Raw genomic sequence first — 23,673 nt, 5'->3', positions numbered from 1 at the left:
TTTTTTAAAATAAAATAGACTCAGGAGTGGAAGGGTGGAGACTGAGTGGGGCTGCCAGTGAGGGCAAGCACAGGGAGAGGGAGGGCTGTGAGCCCTGGCTGCCACCTGGCAGGACCTGGCATTAGAACCAGAACAGGAGGGATGCAGCCCTCAGAGGCTGATGTCTCAGAACAGGTGGAAAAAGATCCACTTTTGGTGCTGAGAGCCATGTTAAATGCTCAAGCCCTGCCAGCTCACCCCAAGTCAGGAGCAAGGTCTTGTGAGTTCAGGCACAGCTCTCCCATCCACAGCCCCAGACAAGTAAAAACAGCAGCCTCATGCCTGGCCACCCAAGGACATGAGGACAACTGGCCAAAACCATCACAGACACTTTCAGATTATTTTTTTTTAAATACATTTATTAACCAATGTTAACACATTAAATGACTCTATATATTGCTAGTCAGAGCAGCTTACAAAATGCCAGAATGCATCATAAACTGGACAGCCACAATGAATAATTACAATGTGCATAGTGGCTAAGCTCAACACTTTAATATAGCTTTATGATTTGCAGAAAAATTAATTTTAAATCATGATTCCTAAAACAATCAATTGTAATTTTACCTAAAACTTATACAAAACCAGGCCACAATCTTTTTTTTTTTTCTATTTTGTTTTTTTGTTTTTTTTTTTCTTTAAAACACACAGTTTTCACGCTGTAGTAACTTGGAAATGTGCAACCGTGTCAACAGAGACAAAAAAGCCAAAGTAACACGAATCTTACTTTCATGCAGCTATCAGTTAAATATTACATATTCTGGAATGATTTTACACCAAAAATATTTCCACAATAACTTGCTTTCATAGGGGTGGATCGAAGTTTTGGAACTTGTAAAGTAATCGAAGAAGATTGATTTTTAGTTGTGAAGTGTTTTACAGTCACAACACAGAGGCGACAAAAGTTAATTACACATTTATCAGGCAATAATGTAGCTGTGGTAATACAAGTTACCATCTACTTGCTATTTTTTCCAATCAGCTTGCCACTTAATTTCTGCAACATATTGGGCATTATTTGGCAGTATCTAGTCAATTAACTTATATCACCACTGTAAGTAAAAATGATCAGGATTTCAGTGGTAGTTCACAGAAGTCTTAGTTATATTTTCATCTTTACAATGACCCTGACAAATCCTAGAGAAAACTTTTTAAAAGGCTTTCCTCCTGATTCTTCAGCTTCCGTCGTTCCATCATGTAATTTCATTCAATAAATATCAAAGATCTAAATAAATATTTACAAATTATTCCTCTAACTTCTCAAAAAATAGCTGGATGATTAATGGGCATATGACTCAGTCTAAGACCAATCCTTGAAAAAAACTAAAATGCGGAGACACTTTAAAAGAAAAGCTATTTAAGTAAGCTTTACATCTATTTAAAAAATTGTCTCTGAACATGGATGCAATTCATATATCTATATATAAAACAAACAAAAAGAAAATAATTTTTCAACTATCGATCCATTCCTATTGGTAATGCTTCTTAATCCAGACATTCCGCAAAATACAGACTTTTTACAAATCACGGCATCTTTAATACAAGAAAATTAACATGCATTATTCTTCATTCTGAGTACAGTGATGGAGCTCATTATTAGGCAATGACCCATTACTACAAACATAACGGCTTCTGTGAAACTTAAGTGCTTTTTTCTCCTTTTATTATCAAGTTACAATGGGCCAGGTGACACCAGATCATAGGCAGTCAAATGACATTGGATTTGGGAGGCTGAAGGGGGGGGACACACAATAAAATTTGTAGGCCTCATAATTCCATGTGTGAATAAAGGTAGTTGGGTTTTTTGTTTGGTTGGTTGGTTGGTTGTTTTTTGGCTTTTCTTATTCTTGTTACAAGCACTCATGTTAGGACAAAGATGAAATGTGCAAACTTCAAAATTTAAATATTCATTTTTCTCTAAGATCCAGCTCAGTAAAAGATTACCCCAGTTCCCTGTGATTTTAAACTACAAGATCAAAGCTAATATTTTGTTATAAAAGTTATATATTGAAAAGAAATAATGAAAATAAAACACAGTTGGGAAATATTTAAGAAAAAATACGCAGGACTAGCACCTGCTGTGTCAACCCTGTTCCCTAAATTCAATCATGTACCCACTGGTATAACCAATAGATAATGCCTTTAAACAGTAAAATTAAGCTGAACAAAACCAGCTCAACAAGGTTAAGAAATAAATGTTACATCAAGGTAGTATGCTTCTTTTTTCTGTAACAGTTCTATACTCCTTACATTCAGATCTAGTTTTCAAATGTTCCTTTTGTTAAACTTGTATGGTTTTTTTTTAATTTTTAGATCTGCAGTTTTAAAGGTTAAAATCCTCTGTAAAACCTAAAAATGCTTTAAAATTTGCTGAAAATGCAACAAATCCTCTAGTTTAAAATTATTGAAAGTAACCTGCTCCCACAGATGATAAATTCATTCTGCTGACAAAATTTAGGAGGAGCGTTAAACAGAAGATCGAAATTACTGTGCAAAACTTCTTTTACGAAAAGTGTTTAAAGGCTGGTGCAAAATGGGAAGCAAATTCTAAACAATTTTGGCTTCTTGGAAACAAAAACCGCTGTGTCTGAGAATAGCAATCATCGGGGTGGTTTTCTAGGGGAGGAATTCCTCTTTCATCTTTTTCTGCGGCAGGTACGTTTGTGTTCAGCATGCCAGTGCTCCTGCTGACACTTGATGGAGCAGTAGGAAGTGTTCCAGCAGCAGTGGTACATGGCCTCTTCTTCACAGTTGTAGCACTGGAGAGAAGAAACAAGATGAGATTACCACCCTTGCAGGACCCATCCTTACCAACACTCAAGTGTTCTCACCTGCTCGAGGATGCACCAGCCCATGCAGAGCAATACTTCTCTTTTATTTATGCTCAGGGCATCCAAAAGCAGGAGGAGGGAATTTTTCACACATGCTGAGTAAAGCAGGAAGCTTTAGCAAATCTGCACAGTGCTTTCGTATTTTCCTGAGTCTGGATTATTGCTTTTGAAAAAAATCATCTCTTATTTAAGAAAACTCATCTCTCAGGGCTATCGACTGACATTTTTCAGCCACACAGCACAGGAACCATTTTCTTCCTTACATTTGTATAATAGCACCCTGAACTATGTCTTAAGAGATACAATAAATCCACAGGCTTTTCTGCCATGAATAGGTTCTGTGCAATCCTTTTTGGGGTACAAAAATCTCAAAAGTCACAGTAATAACATAACTGGAGAAAAGAATAATTCATTACCAAGTGGTTATAGGTCATTTAGGGTAGGTCTGCAAGGAGGCTACTTTTGTTGGGTTTTGCTGACTGCCAGACAGTGCTGTAGTCTTGTAAAAAGAAAGCCTTGTGCTATTGGAAAAAGCAGGGAAGTGCCTTTTCCTTCAAGTCTTCCTGAAACCAGACAAGACCTGTTGAACACAGGATAGCAAAAAGGGCTCTTGCCCATAGGTCATGCCTATCAGGATGACACAAAATTCCTGAAAGACAGAGATGCTTGCACAGTCTGTGATTTCTACACAATTACTTGGTTCTGGGAAGTTCAGCAGCAAGGAGGATTTCTACCCTGGAACACACAAAATGCCTCCCATTTCCTGGCAGCTTGAAACGCTACCTGGAAAATAACCCTATGGCCTCTGAGAAACAAAAAAAAAGGGAATCAACATGCTGGTCAACACTACAGGTGGTCAACAAGGAGGTACAGTACAGCACCAAGGCAGGCAATAGGCTCTGTCTCCAGGTGGTTTTATAGCCCGCAAGGGAGTGTTGCAAAAGCATGAACTGCCATTTTGACAAAATCCTGTGAATTAGGATGGTAACAATGCTCGGGGAGCTACTGATGAGCCCTTGAAAGCCAGGTTCTGATCTCAGATTTGTCTTTCTGCATTTGGTCTGCTTGAAATAGGAGAGTATATGAATCCAGTCTGAAATGCTTATTGCATGATGGCCAACAGAGGGAGAGGTACCACACAGTCTGTGCAGGCTGCTATCAAATCACAGAGTAACACTATTTGCTTTCTATGGCCTGTCTAGCTACAGCATTGTTAATAAAACAAACCCAACAAAAAACCAAACCCAAGTGCCTAAACAAAACCAGATACACAACAATCCTACACACTACTAAAAGACAGATCCAGGAAAAATGACACTGACATTGGCCAATAACTATTTATTCACATTAGCAATAAAGGGACTGCCCTAGCTGCCTGAGAAGGAAACTTCTCCATTTTCCTTTTGTGATTTAGCTCCAGGAAATTTTATTTGTCTGCAAACAAGTGTCCTCTGGAGAACTGACTTCCTGGTTTTTCATGCTGCTGGCTGCCCACAAGCCTGGGGGAATTATTAGGCTCATCCCTTGCAGAGGTGCAGGGAACAGCTGTGTCTCTCCATCATGTACAGCACAGCCTATAGAGCAGCTTCACATCTGCTTGCTTGGAGAAATCAAAAAAGCTGAGAGGAGGGGACGGCTGATCTGTGGGTCCTCCACTTGCCTTTTACATGTGTTGGCCAGAAGTGCAGGATGTAAATCTCCACTTACAAAAGGAAAATAGTCATCTAAGCTGGTACCAACACACGTGGCAGAGAAGGCAAAAAGCCAGCTGGCCTCCACCCTCCTCTTTTATTTGCATTTTCCTTTCTAAACATTATCAGTCACTTGGGGTTTTGTTTCACACAATGCTTATTCACTAAAAACAACCTGTTTGGCAAGTTAGATCAACTGTACATGTAAATACATTGAAAGAGACAGAAATTAGCTAAAGAAAATTAACTATGCACCACTTTAAATGAGGTTTATATGTAAATAAAAGAAACATTATGAAGACTGTCACTCTAGCCTGTACTCTGGAGGCCATCAAACTGCATAACCTCATGATCGTTATCCTTGCATTTACATTTGTTCCTTTCATTTACTATTTATTTGAGGTATCTGTACTAAATCCAAATTTTCTGGAGGTATCAGCTAGAGGAACAGAAAAAGTTGTTCTTTATGCATTAGGCTCCTGAGGGATGGGACCACATCTTCTCGTGTGCCTGTAACCACCAGCAAAATGATCCCTTCATCCCGACTGGATTTTTTTTTTATGAGAAAAAGACAAATACAGCATGAATAATAGCAGCTGTATTCCCAAGCCTGGACATCTGCATTACACTAAACCAGAGGTCTCTGCTTCTAATTAAAAAAGCAAAGCCACCAAAACTCATTTAGTATGTGTGTTAATTACATGAGATTTTGGTAAGGAGGTATCATTATTATAATAGCAGCATACAGGAGTGGTACTACACGCCAGGGACTATCATTAGTACCACCAAAGACAAAATCACTGGGGAGCTGGGTAATTGGACCAACTCCAGCAGCCTGAGGCTGTGTGTTGGCAGGCAGACCCATCAGCTTGAATGCAAAGGTGTTTATCCTCACCCTCCCCTCTCCTGCCACATGCAAACCAGCTGCTTATATGATGCCTTTATTTAAGGTGGTGATTGACAGACAGTTCTGGAGCCACAGAAATAGAAAAGACTGTCAAATGCTCTTTATTTCTTTAATTGTCTGTCTTGGAAAGAGGCTTTATGCATATGATCATAAGATTCAGGGATGTGGTACCAGGGCACTCTCCGATTAGGCTGAAGGCACTTCAGAACAGATGGAAGTAAGGCTCAGGAGTCTCTTTTATAAATTCTGCCTTCAAAAAACTGAAAAAGCAGCTATAGCTAAGAGTCCAGACTCACAATCAAGTTACTGTGGTTGAGCTACTGCATCTCAGCTGAATGGTGGCAGCAGTTCACATGTGCACTCAACTTTTGACAGACATGAGCTAATTGACGTAGTTCTACAGAGGGCAAAGACAATTCAATTTCCCTGTCAAATGCCACAGGCAAAATCACCCAGGCAGACACCAGCAGCTGGTGACTCATTAACACAGTAACTTGATCAGGTCAGAGACCTCAATAACTTCTTGGGCTGCAGAGACAAGTAGACAGGGAGGAATTTCCTGCCAGAATCCCAAGAGCTGCAGTATTGTAACACCCACAAGGAACAGAAATGAGGACTCTACACTATCTCTGGCATTTGAAGCCATTTATCTTTATAAATAAACAGCCTAACTGTGATAGCAACCGATTTGTCTCGCCTTAGTATTTATTTTCCTCTTCTACAGAGTAGATTTTTCTCTACAGGGACCCTCGTTTCATCTGTAAGAACAAGGACTAACAGGGCTGCACATGATCAGCCCTTTACAGCAAAAGGCGAAGGGGAGCTGAGCCCCGCAGTGGCAGTGCCAGTGCCAGTGATAGTGGAAGTGGGACGGTCCCTGGATGCTCAGATCTTGTGCCACCTTGTGGCAAGGCACCCGCATCCTCCCAGCCGCATCTGCCAAACGCTCAAAAGGAGGCGAGCAAGAAATCCGGAGCACATCCTCCTGGAGGTTACAGACGGCTACTACAGTGCACTGTGATTTCCCTGGCGATGGCATTCGTCGTTCCTCTGGTCTATGAATATTAGCAAAGGAATAGAGAAGTTTGTCTATGTGCCAGGCTCACTGCTCCTCGGAGTAACAGTTTCCACCCACCTCTGTTACAGGCTAACAGCACAATATTAGAGTGCTTGTAATGTTTGAGTAGATGGGAGAACACACTTCTGGTTTGAAAAGAAAATAGGAGATACAAAGGCAAAAGCAGGGAAAAATTTGCAGCATGTAACAGAACGGTAAGCTTGATGTTTGGTTTCACTTTTATGAAGGGCATACAAACGTGGTTTTTAGAGACAACACTTCAGATTTTGGCTTAACAACTGAACGAGGGAAAGAAATATATTTTAAAAAGTCATGTCTTAAATAAAGAACATAAAAGAGGTGCAGAAAAAGCTTAGAGAAGGAAAGGCCAAAAGGGTAACACTACCAGCATTATTAGCAAGGGAATCCAAATTGATGCATCCAGATACAATAACCTCTAGGGTCTTGAAATCAGAGGAGTGTGAATATAGTGCAAAACCTGACCTATATGGAATAAAGCTCCAGATAGAAAAAAAATATTTTCATACTAACATCAATGGACTCAGGCAGATGGCACTGTTAACCACATAACTGAGATGGAAAGCAATCAGAACTTCAAGCTGAAATTTGGAGGGTAGGAGAATTTGAAATCAGAAATATGAATGAGCAAACCTTAAAGCAGAAAGACCAGTGAAGGAACAGTGCAGTTAAAAATAAAGAGAAAAATAACCTTCAACTGCTTTATACTTTTCCATTTATTCTCCTGTAATACATTTTTGACACTTACCCACTGCTTCTTCTTGGTCTGGGAAATCAGTTGCTTGTGCTGGCCTGCTAACTTCTTAATTTCTTCTAAAAATTCTTCTTTGCACTTCTCCTTTACCTGCTTACATTTTCTGTCCATCTCTCCTTGTGCGTTGGCCACAGCTTTATTTACAGCCTGCCTTTTCTCTTCTTCCATCTCTGTACGCAGCTGCCATAAGAAAGCCACCAAAACACATCAATGGAGAAGCTACTGGAATAAAAGTATCTTCTTTAAACCCCTACTCTTTAAACCTCTTCTACTAATGTGGGTGGAGACCATGTAAGTAGAGATTTCACCAGTTTAGAAAATAAAATTCTCTCCTTCAGAGGTATTTTAAAAAATCCATGTCATACAAAACATTCAAACTAAAAATGTCATTATATTTCTATTCTGCTAGGCATCTACAAAAGCAGATAAATTGGTTTCATTTGTATTTTGTTGATGACTAATTTACAAATTTACCTTAGACAATGATTTTTTTTTTTCTTTTCCAAATCTACAACTGCATATAAATATACAGCAAAGAAACAGTTGAAAATAATAAATAGAACATCCCTGAGTTCAGCAAGAGGTGCTGATTGTCAGTGGGACTCCTTTGCCCTTCCTCAGCTATCCGAAAGTTTAGTGCCTTAATCCTACAGGGTTAACACTTAATACTCCCTAGATTCATTCCCTAGTCCTTCACCCAGAAGGAAATTCACCTTACAACAGGTAATTAAGAGAGGCCAGATAATTCATCCCTTATATTCTCTTGTTCTCTCCAGCCAAAGCTGGCCAGCTCAGGCTTACATATTGAATGTTAAACAGGTTATCAGGAGATAATAAAATTCAAACAAATTTCAGTGAATCTATTTAATGTTTAGATCAGTAGATTCACAAAATAGTTATGAATAGCACTTAAACAATCCTGGTTTTTACAACATTTGACAATGGAGACAAAGGCTTTGGAAATGGATACTCAGGAATGAACAATTGTATTTAATTTTGGATCACAAACTGATTTAACTGTGCAAGAATAAAAAAACACAGGAGTTTTTCCTAAAACGCAATAATGAAAAATATTTTTGTGGGGCTTCACTGGAAAATGGGTAGATTCATTTTCTTAAGGGTAGATGGTACAAAAATAGAAAAAAGTGAGAAAAGAACTCCTCAAACCAAAGTGCAGGTGATGTTCAGGAAGAGTTACCTTTTCCACTGCCTCTCGCACAACTCTCTCAGTTTCTCTTTTGTGATCAGCTTTCATCCTGTCCTTGAAATCATTGAAGATTTTGGTGTATTTGTCATGGCACATGTTCTGACATACTCCATCATTACTGGTCTGGGTGCTCCGATGCAGCATTTTTGGAGAAGAGGCACTTAACTTCTTGGTCTGAGTTGAGACTGAAACTTTTTCAATGGGCTGGGGCATTGTGGGAATTTCCTGGCTTGAACTTACTGCTTCAGTTTCAGGCTCTGGCTCCTACAGAGAAAGAACAAACTTGTAAATGCAGATACCAAAATACAAGTTGACTTTCAGTTCCCCCTGGAGAAAAAATGTTACATGAGTAATATAAGCACAATTAATATGAAAAAGTGTCTGCTGAAGACTTTGACTGCTAATGGGATGCAGGATGCCTGAGAAAATACAGCATGGCAGTGGATAGACTCTTTGGTCAGGCTTTTCTGACTTCATCTCAGAGCCCTCAAGAAGGAAGCACACATATGGCATCACTGTGCCACACTCAACAGCCTCACTTCCCATCAAGTATGACCAACACTAGAGGCTATGCTGCAGATCCCTTGGGATTACTGAAGGGTTGCTGTAGGTTGTTCCCCTACTATTCTCCCTGAACAGACTGTAGCTGTGTGGTCAAGGTGCCTGAATTGCTAGGGCAAACTCTTTGGCCTCTCTTGCTCTAGCCCAACAGGCTCCCCCAGAGTCTGTAATATTCCACTGATTTCACAAAACTGCTGCAAAGATTGATTTGAACTTCAAAGCTGCTTTGAAGATGAAAAGCTAATGAGCATCTTAAGTCTTGCTTCCAGTAATATAGAACTAGACTTGGATGACCATAGAAGCTTTCTGTAATTACACAGTTATCAAGAAGGAAATCACAGTTACTGCAATACACTGCACTGAGTTTAGCTGCCTGTGTTATTACCCTGTAACATCAATTGCTCCTTCTCCTTAGAACAGACAGAAGTAATGTCCAAGCAAACTCTTAGTGACATTTGACGTGTCTGAAGACAAAGATGGATGTTATTTGGTTGTGAGTTTTTTTCTTTTGTTTTGTTTTAAATTAGATATTTTTTAAAGCTCATTTAACCATGTGCAGACAAAGTACACAGTGCTTCTAGCACCAGACTTGCTCAGGACTAGACGTCTTCCCTCTGTGGGTAATGGGGCACTTCTCACACGAAGAAAAAGCTTGCTATGTATTCACTTTTGCAACCAATTACTCTTTAATAGGTCACTGTGATTGACTTCTGAATCACAGATCAGGTATCAGGCAAATGTTAAGACATAAATATACAAAACAAATTACAGCATTTGCTTGACAGGAAACAATAAAAATGACAAGGCATTCTACACTGTAATGTCCCTATCTTGCACTCAAATGTAGCTTCTGCCCCAGGGAGCACCCATCACTGCCTCCATCAATGAAGGTGCCTCCTGCACTGCCAGCTGCCAGGGGAGACAGGTGCCCAGACCTTAGGAGTGGCAATGCCTGGATTTCAGGCACCAGCGCCATCCCACATAATGCTGGGACATTCCTCTGTAATAGGTATTCCAAAATACCTGGACATTCCTCTGTAATAGAGTCCTGAGTCCTCTTCTGAGGACAATGCATACGTACCAACTTTTCACAGTGTTCAAAATGCAGCTGAAAGAATGCCAGAAAAGAAGTACTCCAAAGTTGAGAAAAATGAGAATTATGGCTGTCTCACTGACTGCCCCCTTGTGCACAGGCACAGTAATACAGCCCCTTGGTTACTTGGTTTCATGGTTATTCAGTGTGCAACTTGGATAAGGAAGGAAGTTCCATCGACATAGGTGGATATGACACTTTAAAAACCTAATATTCTTGATCACGAAAAAGACTTTCTCATTTCTGCTGTTTAAAGACTTACTAAATAGCCTGATTTTTCCATTAAAACAAAAGAAAATGTTGTAAGCTGACTGTTGATGTATTCATGATAAAGAGTATTACTATGACAACACCAGTGACTTGCATAAGAGAGGTACAATTGTTTGTTAGCAAGGAGGACCAAGCTATGGGGCTGGAACTTCTGAAATTAATACTGTAAAATCACTAAAAGACTACAGAAATAGAAGGAGTGTCTATTAAAATTTCAGATATTTTGTACTTTGCTATGGTTTTAGATACTTACTTCTTTCTTTAGTTCCATGCTCTGGTTACGTCGTCCTTTCTTTGCTCTTGGTTCCTGAGTAACCTTCAGCTGTGAACATTAGAAAAGCATATTGTATCATTTAAAAAAAAACAGTTCATATAACAGTTCACCCACTGTAACATGACCAGTGCACGTTTTATTTGTGATTATGTGCAACTGATTAATTTAACAAACAGAAAGTTGGATACTGCTCTTAAATGAGAAGTTCCCAGTTTTCCATATGACCACTGATGACTTTGATTGCATGAAGGAACAAAATTCATTAAAAAGTTCTAACACGTATTTTTTAAAATACCCTTAACCATTCTTTTCTTCATGTCACACACAAATTCAAACACTTGTTTCTGGAGTATTCTGATATCAGGGACTGCAGCTAGGCAGTCTTGTTAGGCAGATCTTGTTGGGAGTGAGAAAACAGCAATAGTTATAAAGAGAATGTATCTATATAAAGACAGTAAGATTACTCAGACTTGCTATAATTGATTACAATTTTATGCTTGAAGGGGCACAAAACTTCATTATTTAGAATACAAGAAACAGAAAACAAGGGTGTGATCTAAGCAGATGGTGTGTTATCTTGCAATGGTTTGCTGAAATGTTCTTACTCCTGTTTTTGAAGTACCCAGTAGCAGGTAGTGATTGTGTCTGTCAGTGCAGAGCACTGAGTGCAGCAGCTACTCTGATGTTGCTGTATCTGGGAAACCAGTGGAAATATAAGCATTAACCAGATGAAGCATGAACATTTGGGGTGGAACAGAAAATACACAAATGGACACTTCAAACTCTCTGACTGATACTTCTAAAAAACTGGGAAAATGCCACTGTTTTCTTTCATAAGTATTATTTGTGACTGTTTTCCTGTTTTCTCATACACTGTTGCATAACTGCATACAGGACATGAAACACAGAGGCTACAAAGAGTTAGATAAGCAAATGAGGTCAAAAAAGCCTTAAACCACTTTGATAATGAGCATAAAAGCAATAGCCAGTTTTATAAATTGTAAGTTTATGTAAGTTATGAATTGCATGATAGACCTATTTAACTAAAGGGCCAAGGAAGAGGGTCAAAACATGCCAATTTTTAAAATACAGACTTAGAGATAGGATAGTGATTTTAAATGAAGAAACAAGATGTTGACAGAGGAAAGGCTGCAAAAATACAGAGAAGCATAATGCAAGCTCTGAAAATCTTATTGCCAAGTTAGTAATACTGAATATGTAATACCCTCTTGGACACAAAATGGTCGGCAAGGCTCAGCTGTTATAAAGAAATTTCTATATGACAACATGAAGCTTTTATCCTGGGCCTTTGTCCTTTTGACCTTTCTTAAAACTAGTATTAGTTTGTTTGGTTTGCACAATTATTTTTAATGGCCTTAATCAGTTGGTGGCCACATGGTCCTCAAGAGCAACATTTGCCCACCTAACTTTAGTTGGACTTGCTGAAAATGTCATGGTTGGTGTTATTCAGGGATCTGTAATGCAGAATACAGTCAAAGATGACCATACTCCAGCTGTGACAAGGCTGAACAGCTACAGGACTGTCCCTTGATGGGAGTCCAAGAAGGCAACGTGGTCTATCTGATATCCATGACATTTAATGTGGACATTCCTATTTAACTTTAGAAATCTTGGTCTGTCTCATCAAGGTGCTGTAGGTGACAAACATTTTGAAACTTCCCAGATGTCACTCAAGAAACTGAGGAAAGAGAAAAACTCTATATACTTGTTATTCCTGAGCTACAAAACATAGGGAAAGTAAGACTTGGAGCCCTCTTGTCACCAGGAAACTGCAGGCAGAGCACGATGCTAATTTAATAGGAGATTAATAAAAAACATTAATCTTTGTAAATTTTAATAAACTACCCTGGTTGGCAGCACTCACCTGCTCGTTGCTCGTGGAAGAGATACTCGACTCTGCCTCCTCTTCCCCTTTATCCTCATTCTTTGATTTCCAGAATCTCCCTTCACGGAGGAAGCGCTGGTGCAGCTCCAGCTCATCACAAGCCTTCTTCCAGCCCATGCTGCGCTTCACGTGCAGCCGGTGGATGTTGACTGTAATATCTTGAATGTTCTCAGAGGGGATCCAGGCCCTTTTAAATACACAGTAGAGACAAGTTCAGGAATATTAAATACAACAGTTTTTCCCAGTAGCTGGTCACTGATAATTTTTTTTTTAACCCAGAATTTTGGTAAATTTAAACACATCTGAAAAAAATGGGCTGCATACCATTAGACATTTGTGTTATTATAAGCATGTTAGCTGTGGCACAGGTGCTATAGTTGAAAGTTGCTTTCATTTTTGGTGAGCCACAAACATTCCCCAGCAACAATAACAATCACATCTCCTACCTTCCTTCCTGCTAAATGAGCGGAGTCAGACACAGAAATATCTCTACTGAAGGTTATGTGCTAAACCAATTTAGCCCTTGACCCCTTTGCTAAAACTGCTAAGGAGTGTACCAAATTATCACCTCAAACAGAGGTTATTTTGTAGTTTGGGTCCTGCTCTAACAGGACTGAACTCCCGTGGGGACTGTCATGCTCTTTTGGACTGAATTAGGCCAGTGACTTGGTTCCAAAGCTACTTTGTCCTCTTAAATATTTTCAGAGACTCCACATAGAGCTAGATGGGCAGCTCTTGACATTTGAACACTGGATATTAAAGAGTCATTACCATGCACATCTACATAATAAAATAAATACTGTAACAAAATCAGTGCAAGCTGACAGATTCTCAATTCTTATGGTATAAATTTCATTTCAATGAAATCAAGCAATACTAATTTACAACAACCAGGTATTTTGTCTTTTGTTCAAGTCCAGCACAGTCACTAAGCAATGGCACTGTAGTAAAATGCATTTTGCCTTTTCTATCAGCATTTGTTTAAGAAGTTGCAAGCACCTCATCCCACAAGTGCCATGTTACTTTATTAAGTAGTTTGAGGCTGTGTGAACTTAATGCTAAGACTGAGATAAGCTGCATTTGCAAATAGATTCAAGGTAAATCACTCTGTGATTGAGACAAAAATAATGAACCTTTACCAACTTCATGCCTATTAGAAAATGTTAATGCTTCGTATAACAAAATAAAGCATGTTATATACTGCACAAGTTACACTAAAAACAATTTAAATAAACAGTCTCATAAAACACTGCTACTAAATTGTCTAGACCCTTTGGGCATGCACTGAAAGATAACCACCTTCCCAATAACTATGAATGACTTTGTAAATGTCTCATCTCCAGACATATGTCATTACAGACATATAAATCAAACAGGAGAAAAATACCAGAACATCCACTGTAGTAACAGTACTATTATGCTCCCCAAATGCTGAACAAACAACTGGAGATGGAAGTAAAAGCTTATCTCTAAGAGTGAAGTTTGAAATGTAAAGAGTTAGTCTCTGAAATGGCAACCTGGCTCACAGCAGGAGCTCTGTCAATGTTCTAGCAGGGAAACAGAAATATTTGTGATGTAGATTATGTTACTAAAATATAAAATTGCAATGTGCCTGCTCAGAAGAGAAAATTTCAGACAGTCAATACTGATAGTAGCAAGAGTACATTTCTGTCCCATTTTCACCTTGGACTGGATTAGCAATACTGATTTGAAAAAACAGTTGAAGTTCACTTGCTTTCTTTAATTAAAATGGCATTAAGTAATCCCTGTGGACACTGTGAAAAGGGAATCTCTGAGCCATTTGGCAATTTCAGATGTGTTAGACTGAGCTTTAAATTTTCTGGAACAATTATGGCAGAGTATTCAGTCTTTCTAATGTTAACAGCCAGCTGAGCCCAAGGTTTACAACATGATAGATGAGAGCAATTCCTTTAAGTATTGTTTGTAAATATCAGCACATGGAATTAATAAATTACCTTTGGTGGTGATGGCCAAAAAAGCGAACATCAACTTGATTGTCCTCTTTCTGCATGACTTTGGCTGGCCAAAACCCAAAGCCTTTCATTTTGGCCCAAACCAACTCATGATTAGGAATCTGGAAAAAATGTTTTATTTTATTATTGGATATGAAGTATTATATTGACATCTTCCAAAAATATTCTGCTGTAATACTGTGCTAGCATTTTAAGAATACAGTTTCTCTTTATGTTTAGCACTGTTTTCATTTTTATCTTCCTGTAATACACATTTTCTGTTCGATGATTCTGCTTGGATCAAAGTAAAAAAATTACAAAGTCTGAAAAGGGTATAACTGTCTATTGAAAACAGAGATCTTCAGCAGCCCCAAAATAAAACTTGTCTTTATAGCTTCATCCAAGAGCAAAGTTTTATTTCTGTAAGTTCCTTGTGAGACTGTACCAACTGGCTGATAACCAAGTTTTACAACCTATCTTGTTAATGCTTTCAACTTCAATCAACATTGCACTTATATAAAATATCTGGGCTTACAGAGCTTACAGAGTCCAAACCATGTTTTTTGAAACAAGCCTTCTGATACGGAATATTCAGTGCATTAATGACACCAAAACTGCAGGATTTCATAGAGAAAACAAACAAATAAAAATCTGTGTCAGCAACATACACAAGGATAGCAGAACCAGTTGTCAGGTCGTGCATTTGACAGATAGAAACAGTTCTTGCAAAGCTGCAGTTCATCCAGCTGAAAAACAAAAAAAGGTAAATAAGTCCAAAAATTCCTATTTATGTGACTTTAGTAGTAACCCTCTCTCTTAAGTAGCAAAATCTTTCAGCTCTGCATGTGACTTCTGTCTGTGCAAACTAGAGGTGTGAAACCAAAGTGAGCTGAGAGTGGATGAAAGGCAATGTGCAGAAACTTCATTCCTATTTTAGAAAAACAAGACAGAGGGAGGAGACTAAGTCAACTCTGAATGATTTATAATAGCAAAAATGCAAATAATAGTTCTTAAAATTCATCAAATATTTAAAGCACATTCTGAAAGAAGAAACTGTACAAATGGAGGAAGTGTGACAACTTTATTTTCTGGTCTCCTCTTAACATTGAAAAATGTTTCACTGCAAATTAAGATTTGGATAGGAATTCAGGTTCAACTTAGGTTAGCAAGTACAATTATTTCTAGACCAACTATGTATTACTAGATTATTTTCTAAACTAAAGTCTGAATATTAGTATTTTCCAACAGTCTATTTGAAAAACAAAAACAAACCACAAAAAAACCCAAACAAACAACAAAAAAAACAAAAAAACCCACAACAAAACAAAAAAACGACAAGAAAAGAAAACAGGAATTCTGAACCATCTGTTAGAAAGTTAGGGGCAAATTTAAACCAAATTTCACATCTTTTTATTTTTGCAATGTGAAGAATAATTTTTTTTAGATTCTGAAATGAAAATCTAGTATCTTGTGTACCTCTTGGTTGGTTCTACTTACTTCATGACATGTGTCTTTGTAAAGCATCCTCGCTATATCAGCTTGTTCACTGTCCGCTATAAATAAAAAAAAATTGGTATGAACAATCATAGGATGATCACAATGCTTACAAAGGCTTTCAGCTCTTATTGTTATGACTTTCATACCATAATTGTCTTTCTTGAGAATACAAAATATAATGCAGTCACTTGGATAACAGTTCCATTTAAAATTTTCTAGCAGTCAGTTCTATATTTGTTTTCTCTTATATATTCTATGAAAAAATACTGTTGGGAGCTTTTTGGCATGGAACAATACAAATACACATGTGAGGAGCAGCAGGGAGACAGGGATGTTCTTAATATGGATCCAGTTTCTTCTCCTGCTAGTATCTTAACGACACACTGCAATTCTCCTAAAACATGGTTCCCTGCTATTGCTTGACAGGTACAACAACCACACAAGTATTTCAGCTCAAAGTAGTGCTTCACAGATTATTTCTTACTCTGTGATTTTCCCTTTATACCTGTGCATTCCTCTGTTAGCAAATTCGTATCTCTCCCTAGACGTGACAATGTGGATATTCTGGTGCTGCAAAAAGATGTCCCACCCTCCCCCAGTTTCCTTGATGTGAACCATGTTTGCAGGGGAGAACCACATCCTTCCTGAAATGATGGTTCTGGAGAACCTGGTTATAGGGCTTGGCTATAGCTTCTGGTGGCATTTTTCCACTTCCAGACTGTCCCACAGTATCAGTCACTTAATACCTGCCCAGTAGCTGGCAATGCCTTCAGTGGCTGTACCCTACACCAATGCACTGTCACAGAATGGCAGCAGATACTGCTCACAAGTGAAAAACATGTCTATAGCACATTTCTGGTGATACAGCAGAATATCACCTCTTTCTGCCCTAGAGCAACATCTGTATATTGGCAGGAATCTGCAGTGTAGACTGACCTATGACTTGAGCTGCAGAGGAAAAGAGGATAGCAAAACTGCACATTCCCACTAACAGGTTTACTCAGAGAAGATGAAACTAATTGTGGAGTAGGTCAGCAAGAAAAGACTGCAAAGTCTTCTTGCAGCTTAGTTTGATTTTTAAAGGCTCTCAAATTACCTCATCCATTCTTAAGATTATCTAATAACAAATTCAATCCTGAACTTGTGAGTTTCCTACAGATAAAGATAAATCAAATAAAGCAAGCAGTAAATGTAGTATTTTACCTCCATAGAAAATCACTGTGTTGTGTAGAAGTAACTGAGCATCTGCTTTGAACTCCTCATAACTCCTGTACTTTCCTTCATTTACTTTCTACACAAAAGAAAACACAGGACTGTGAAAAAACTGTTGGAATGCTGTACCTGTTTTATGCAGAGAAGCTTTCACAGAAATCTGCATTTCAACACAGATCAGACACCACCTTTCCTGCATACAGAGGGATTACTTAAAATGCTTTGACATGGTTGTTAGTACCTGAATACTATCTGCACTGTTCCTCTTATACAATGCCCCAAAGTAAAATAGATGCTTTAATACTTGACTAAGTTTAGAAAATAAATCTCTTGTTTATAAAAGGGAAATTTGGAGTAGCTTCATCATAAGATGCGGCCAAGAATACTTTTTCAAATTAAAATATATTGCCTGAGGTGAAGATTTTGTACCTTAAAATATCAGCTAGTTTCATATCAATGTGGACTGCCTTTATAATTCCAGGGTCTTCACTTAAGAGTCAATGCTGTTTGATGGAGGCTGTTTGTTTGTCTTACTCTTCCAAACTCATAACAAATGCTTGCATGGAGACATGCAGTTCATTTTCCTAGTTCAGTCTTTTGTCTAATAAGGAATGAGGCATTTTCAGTTGTGTTCTGTTAAGAACACCTATATGAATTCCCATCATCAAACAAAACCTCATCTATTTCTAGGAAAATATCAAGACCAAAAAAACCCTGACCTATTTCCAGGTTTAGCCAGTGTTATGAGTACTTTGAGCCAGCCAGTAGTGTTTGAAGCTACTGTTTATCCATAAAGCAAAGATTTTTCATATCTTCAATTGTAAAGGGAATTATATACTACAGTATCTCATATCAATCCAGTTGCAGCAATGAATAAAGATGAATATGCTGTTCATTTTGGTCATGTGCAGTTGATTTACTAGTAATTCTATTTTTGGAATTAATGCAAAACTTATGTTTTAAGTAAGTCTTTTTTAATTACTGTTATTATTCTTTGTGAATCATTTAGATGTTTATAAAGTTGCCACCTACACAAGGCCGTAATGACTAAAATTGGAATATGGTCAAAAACATTGGGCCAGAAATGCAAACAGGGGCACTCAAGTCCATATTTGGTGACTTAGATAAAGGATACTTTCTCTGAAGATTCTAGCAGCCTATAGCTCCTATTAAAACTTCAGTACAAAAGGAATTGAGGACACTCTATGTTTGATAACTAGGCAAAAAGGTAACTAGTTCAGTTATCTATTTATAAGGTAAAATTTGAAATTCTAAGGTCCTGTATGACATGCTGAACGTAATACTGAACTACTGATCATAAAGAGAATAAACAGGATTAATGCTTTAGTCCTCAAGATTTATCTTCACTGTTAAAAGATACCATAAACAGTGCGGAAGTTAAGAATCAAGTCACTCTACCTCCTGTATAGTAGGAACATCAACAGCTGAGTGTACAAGCCTTCTATACATTGGGTGTTTGTTGTCCTTCCCTTTCTTGTTTAGATCTATAGCCTGAAAGGACCATGAGACAGTGTGAGTTACTGTATTTAGATTCTGCTTAAAACATCAAAAAAAACCAAAAAAACAAACCACAAAAACCAAAAAAGAGATTTAAAAAATGCAGTAGTTTGGAATATTTCAGGTGGGGAATACTGTAGATCCACAATCAGCGAGATTACATGTGTCTCAAACCTGAAAAATGTCCATTTCAGAGGAGCCACAGGCCCATGCCATAAACAACTCCTGTCAGAGTTCTCCTGCTCCTACTCTGAGCAATGAGACATGGTAGGTCTATGCTGAAATACACACAGTGCTTATGACAGAGGAAATAAAATTACATCCTCTTGTAGCCCACCTTGCAGTGATACATGTCCAGCTGCAATGCACCTCTCCAGTGCTACCCCAGATGCTGATAAATTTCCCTGTTTCAGACTCACCCGCTCCTTCATACGAGAGACTATGAATCGCAGGTATGTGCTCATCTCTTGCTTACTTGTGTTTTTCTTCTTGATACTCTGCCAAAGAAAAACAGGATCATGTTATTATTTGAAAATGGACTTAAGAATTCATCAAATACATTTTTTCTCTACATCACAATATTATTTGAAAAGCAAACTTTGGAATCACATAATTTTTTTAGGGAAAATCCTTTCTGGGGAATTAGTAATACTAACACATTACAAAAACTATATGTGTTGCTTTGGATTATGTCTGGGCTGAGGACTTTGGCTACAGAAGAATTATAGGCTTTGTTTCCACTTGTAACTATAATACTTTGACAAAACCTCTCATGTAAAAAAGTGTCTAATTACAATAAAGCAATGAAGCAAGGCTTTTTAAGGAGCAGTTTAAAATTTATTTAATGGTCTTTCTATTAGTAAGGCATAAATATTTTCAGTAAATTAAGAAATTATTTTTAAAAATAATATCCTGTACCGTCTACAAATTATGCCCTCACTAGGCAAAAAGACATAGTCCAGGAGGAAGTCAAATAGGTAGCTAGTAAAGACTCAGAGCACTTTTTACTGCTCAAGAAACAAAGCAGTTGTTGATTTTGTGGTGCTTCCTTCAAAAAATCTAATCCAGTTGCCAAACACAGACTGCTTCTATTTAGCAGTTCAGGATCCAGGGATTCTCTCCCTCATCTTAGACTACTACAGACTTATCCCCACCTTTCAAAGCCAGTGCAGAGTAGTGGGAAGCACTGAGGGCAGGCACTGCACTGCAAATGCCTGGGGTGCTCCTACAAACCAGACTTTCCAGTTCCAGGTCACAGCAGCTGTGCACAGTTCTGCACAGCCTCACAACAGCTGGCTGGAAAGTGCTGTCTCCTCCTTGCTCTTGCCTACAGTAGTTCTCTAAAACAAAATTTTGGTAAGACAGCACCATAGGTTTCAGGTTTATTATCCTGAAGTGATTTCTTCTGCTCACATCTCTTGCAAAAATGTTTATTCCTCCAAATATATGAATTCTTAACACTGAGCATCAGCTGAGTTCTTCCCTTCTCATGCCTCACATCACCACCTGTAGGCAAACTGAGTGCAGAACTACTACTTAGCTACAGCTGCATCTCCAAATTTTGATGGGTCTTTAGCAACCTCCACACAACTGTGCAGATGACTGTTGCTTAGCAAATAAAAGAAAAATAGAATCCATGTCCTAATAGGTAACTATAAAGAAGTATAAGGCTTATGAACTATTAATCACCAGCGGTGTGCTATTTTTTACTGAATTACTTATATATGACTCTGAACCTATAGAGGGAGCAGGCACAATGAGTACAGAGCAACTACTTTTACATATTTACTTGGCAAGAGTAAAAACTACATGTTAATGCCAAAAAAAAAAAGAAAAAAGAAAAAAGAAAAAAGAAAAAAGAAAAAAGAAAAAAGATTTGATTGTGTCTTCCCTGCTTACATTCCTCCTGCAAGCCACTTGAAGGCACTGAAAATCACAGGCTGACCACCAGCCCACATATCTCAGGACTGTACTTACTACCTCCTTCTTAAATAGAAATTGTACACATCACTACCAATAATGTGTTTATTTAACTGCTTAACAGTATTCATAGAACCATTACAAACCATGCTGAAATATCAGTTCAATTGTGAACCTATATAAGTAGTATAGAATGCCTAACAACGCTGCACATCTTCCCTGACAGGACAGTACCAGGTTTTGGTAAAACTCACTGTTGTGAAAAGGGCCGACATCAGGTCCTCTGGACACTTGCATTGCTTTTATGCATTATTTTCATAATATTAATGGCTCCCTGGCCTTCCTTCCAAACTCTGGAATGAGGCAGACTTTTACCCTGCACTGTACATCTGAATCACCATCTGCATATTCATGTTTTACTTTGTCTCCTGTGAGACTCTCTCTGCATTCTGCTAGAATTCACCTATTCAGTTTTGCATAAACCAACATTATTACTGCAAATGCAAATCCAAATATGCATTTAATTATCTGCATTAGGAAACATTGCTGTCATTTTGTCATTTTAGGCAGTGGAATATTGTATGCTTGTTAATGACACAGCATTTTAAAAGACAGAATTATTAAGACACAATAAAATTCACCTGCATTGACTATCCCCTCTACACCTCTTTGACATAATTCTGAATTTATCATCTTTTGAAAGTATTTCAGAATTCATGTGAAACATTTTTCATGCCCTGCTGGGCAAGACAGTTTTTAAAAAACTGTTAAGATAGATGGTTTACAGTCTTATCCTTCAGATCATAAGAAAAGACAGACAGCTGGCTTTGTATTGTTATTGACGTCAGCAATTAATATCATCTTAAGCACCAATGAAAATAATACAATTAACTTGACAATTCAGGCAAACTAGAATTTCTCCACTTTTCCTTCAGTTTCCTACACTGATTTATTTAAAGTAAAATTTCATCTTCAGGTTTCTCTACTAAATGTTGATAGGTAATGAATTTAGGGATTCAGAACCTATGAGCCAGCAAAATGTCTTTTTATGGCAAGGTTGCTCACTCTTTGTAGCAAGTAAGTTAAAATCCAATCACTTAATTCACTTTTCAGCACAGAATACTCCTTTAGGAGGTGCCACTCAAATTCTGTGGAAGCTATAATGGAAAAATGCACAGTTTTTAATTAAAAAAAAAAAATTTATTATGTATTTTCAAGACTTCTAGCGTTCAAAGAGAAGTCAAACTAGAACCACTAAGCAAGAAGGAAGATAATACTAAATGCGGGATATGATTTCTATAAAATCTATTCATATGGCTCTGACCCAAGAAGATATACCCACTTTCAGGTCCCTTTATAGCCAGAGTGATATACAAGCAAGTATAAATGAAAATTAGGTCTTTCCACTTCCTGCTTTTGGGAACTAAAACCAAAGATGGTGGTTTGTGAATCTGTAAAAGTAGCAAGATCTACTGCCTATCTTTTCCCACAGTCAGATTTACTAAGACACTCCACTGCAAAACTTGGTTAAGTACAAGTTTCTTTCAAGGAGACTGCTAAGATTACATCCAGCCCCAAAAGATTATCAGAATCTTTATACTTGAAGCTATCCTATTTAGATAGGATACATTATCTTAATACAATATATTATCTTCATATAAGATTGCATTTAGGTCTGGCAGGGATGAAGTTAATTATCTTCATAGCAGCTCATTCAGTGTTAAGGTTTAGATTTTGACCAAAACAGTGTTAATAACACACTGATGTTTTATTTCTTGCAGAACAAGTGTTTGCACACTGTCAAGGCCTTCAGGCAGAGGACCTGAACTAACCACAGAGATATTCCATGCCATATAACTTTGTGCTCAGCAATGGAAAGGCAGAGGAGGGAGCTTAAGGGGATGAGACATCTTTTGCTTGAGGACCTGACTGGGCATCAGCTACCATGGAAGGTGCTGAGCTATTGATTTGCATCACTTCTTTTATTTTATTTCTCCTTCCATTTCTTCATTTTGTAAACACTTTTAATCTTAACCCAAAAGTGTTCTTGCTTTTTACTCTTCCTTTTCCCTTCCTGTGCCCCACTGAGTGTTGGGGAGAAGTGGGGGAGTGGCTGTGTGGTGCTTAGCTGTCTACCAAGATTAACCCACAACAAGGATGATTCCTAAGTCATACCAATTTAAAGAGAAATCTGCAGCCCTTCTACTTTGAATCATGGTAAACTGAAAGGCTTGGTTGGGTATACATGTTTACATCGGGGCTGCAGGACTGAAGTAATATCCTGTACAATAGCAATCCTTATGGAGAAGATTAATGAGATCTGGTAGGTGAAAGGCCAAGACTGTAACCTAACTCTGCTTGTGTGCAGGAAATACCTTACATATGCATTATTCTTTGCAGCATAACTGTGTTTTCAAAGCTGGTACATGAAGGTTAGATTTACATTGCTTTTTGTATTCAATATTCCAGAATAATAATACTGGTTAGCTGTTATTGCACTGTGCAGGTGAGATTTATTTACCAATTCTGACATGATTGTAGTGCAGGAATTCACTACAGGACTTTATGAATCATGAGTAGCAGCAGCAAGCTGCCCAGAAGCTCTCCATCCTGCAGTAGCTCTGTTTACAATATGAAGTGACTGTTCTCTGCACCCTAAATTAGCATAAAGGCCTCAAATCAAAGGGTGACAATGGTCAATATGCTGCTGTTGCTGCAGTCTTTCATTTGAAGAGAAAAAAAGAAAAAAATTAGAGAAACTTTAAGAAATTGTTAGTGCCAACATTCTGTCTAGCTATGCGAATTTCAATATCTCCATGTAAAGAGGTTTCCCTGTAATCTCTCATTAACAAATATATTTTTTCCCTTCCTCCTTCAACTGTCATGTGTATGTACACATCAGAGAGCTTCATTTCAATCCAATG

General features: G+C 38.0%; 1 protein-coding gene across 2 annotated transcripts in view; it reads right to left on the bottom strand.

The window, feature by feature from the left end:
- Positions 1 to 656: 656 nt before the first annotated feature.
- The window catches only part of ZMYND11 (zinc finger MYND-type containing 11), a 106,971-nt gene continuing 83,954 nt past the window's right edge, over positions 657 to 23,673 (bottom strand). For both annotated transcript variants that reach the window (XM_008503866.2, XM_030444810.1), the window contains 11 exons: positions 19,249 to 19,326; positions 18,731 to 18,823; positions 17,303 to 17,390; positions 16,100 to 16,155; positions 15,271 to 15,348; positions 14,606 to 14,724; positions 12,609 to 12,816; positions 10,703 to 10,771; positions 8,517 to 8,789; positions 7,313 to 7,498; positions 657 to 2,798 (listed from right to left, as the gene is read on the bottom strand). In XM_008503866.2, coding sequence (XP_008502088.1) covers positions 2,676 to 2,798; positions 7,313 to 7,498; positions 8,517 to 8,789; positions 10,703 to 10,771; positions 12,609 to 12,816; positions 14,606 to 14,724; positions 15,271 to 15,348; positions 16,100 to 16,155; positions 17,303 to 17,390; positions 18,731 to 18,823; positions 19,249 to 19,326 — 1,371 coding nt within the window. In that variant the 3' untranslated portion in view covers positions 657 to 2,675. The remainder of the gene's footprint in view (positions 2,799 to 7,312; positions 7,499 to 8,516; positions 8,790 to 10,702; positions 10,772 to 12,608; positions 12,817 to 14,605; positions 14,725 to 15,270; positions 15,349 to 16,099; positions 16,156 to 17,302; positions 17,391 to 18,730; positions 18,824 to 19,248; positions 19,327 to 23,673) is intronic.

This window comes from Calypte anna, chromosome 2 (assembly GCF_003957555.1).
Source record: "Calypte anna isolate BGI_N300 chromosome 2, bCalAnn1_v1.p, whole genome shotgun sequence".
Lineage (NCBI taxonomy): Eukaryota > Metazoa > Chordata > Aves > Apodiformes > Trochilidae > Calypte > Calypte anna.
Note: the sequence above shows the minus strand (reverse complement) of the source record. Positions and strands in the feature narration are given on the sequence as shown.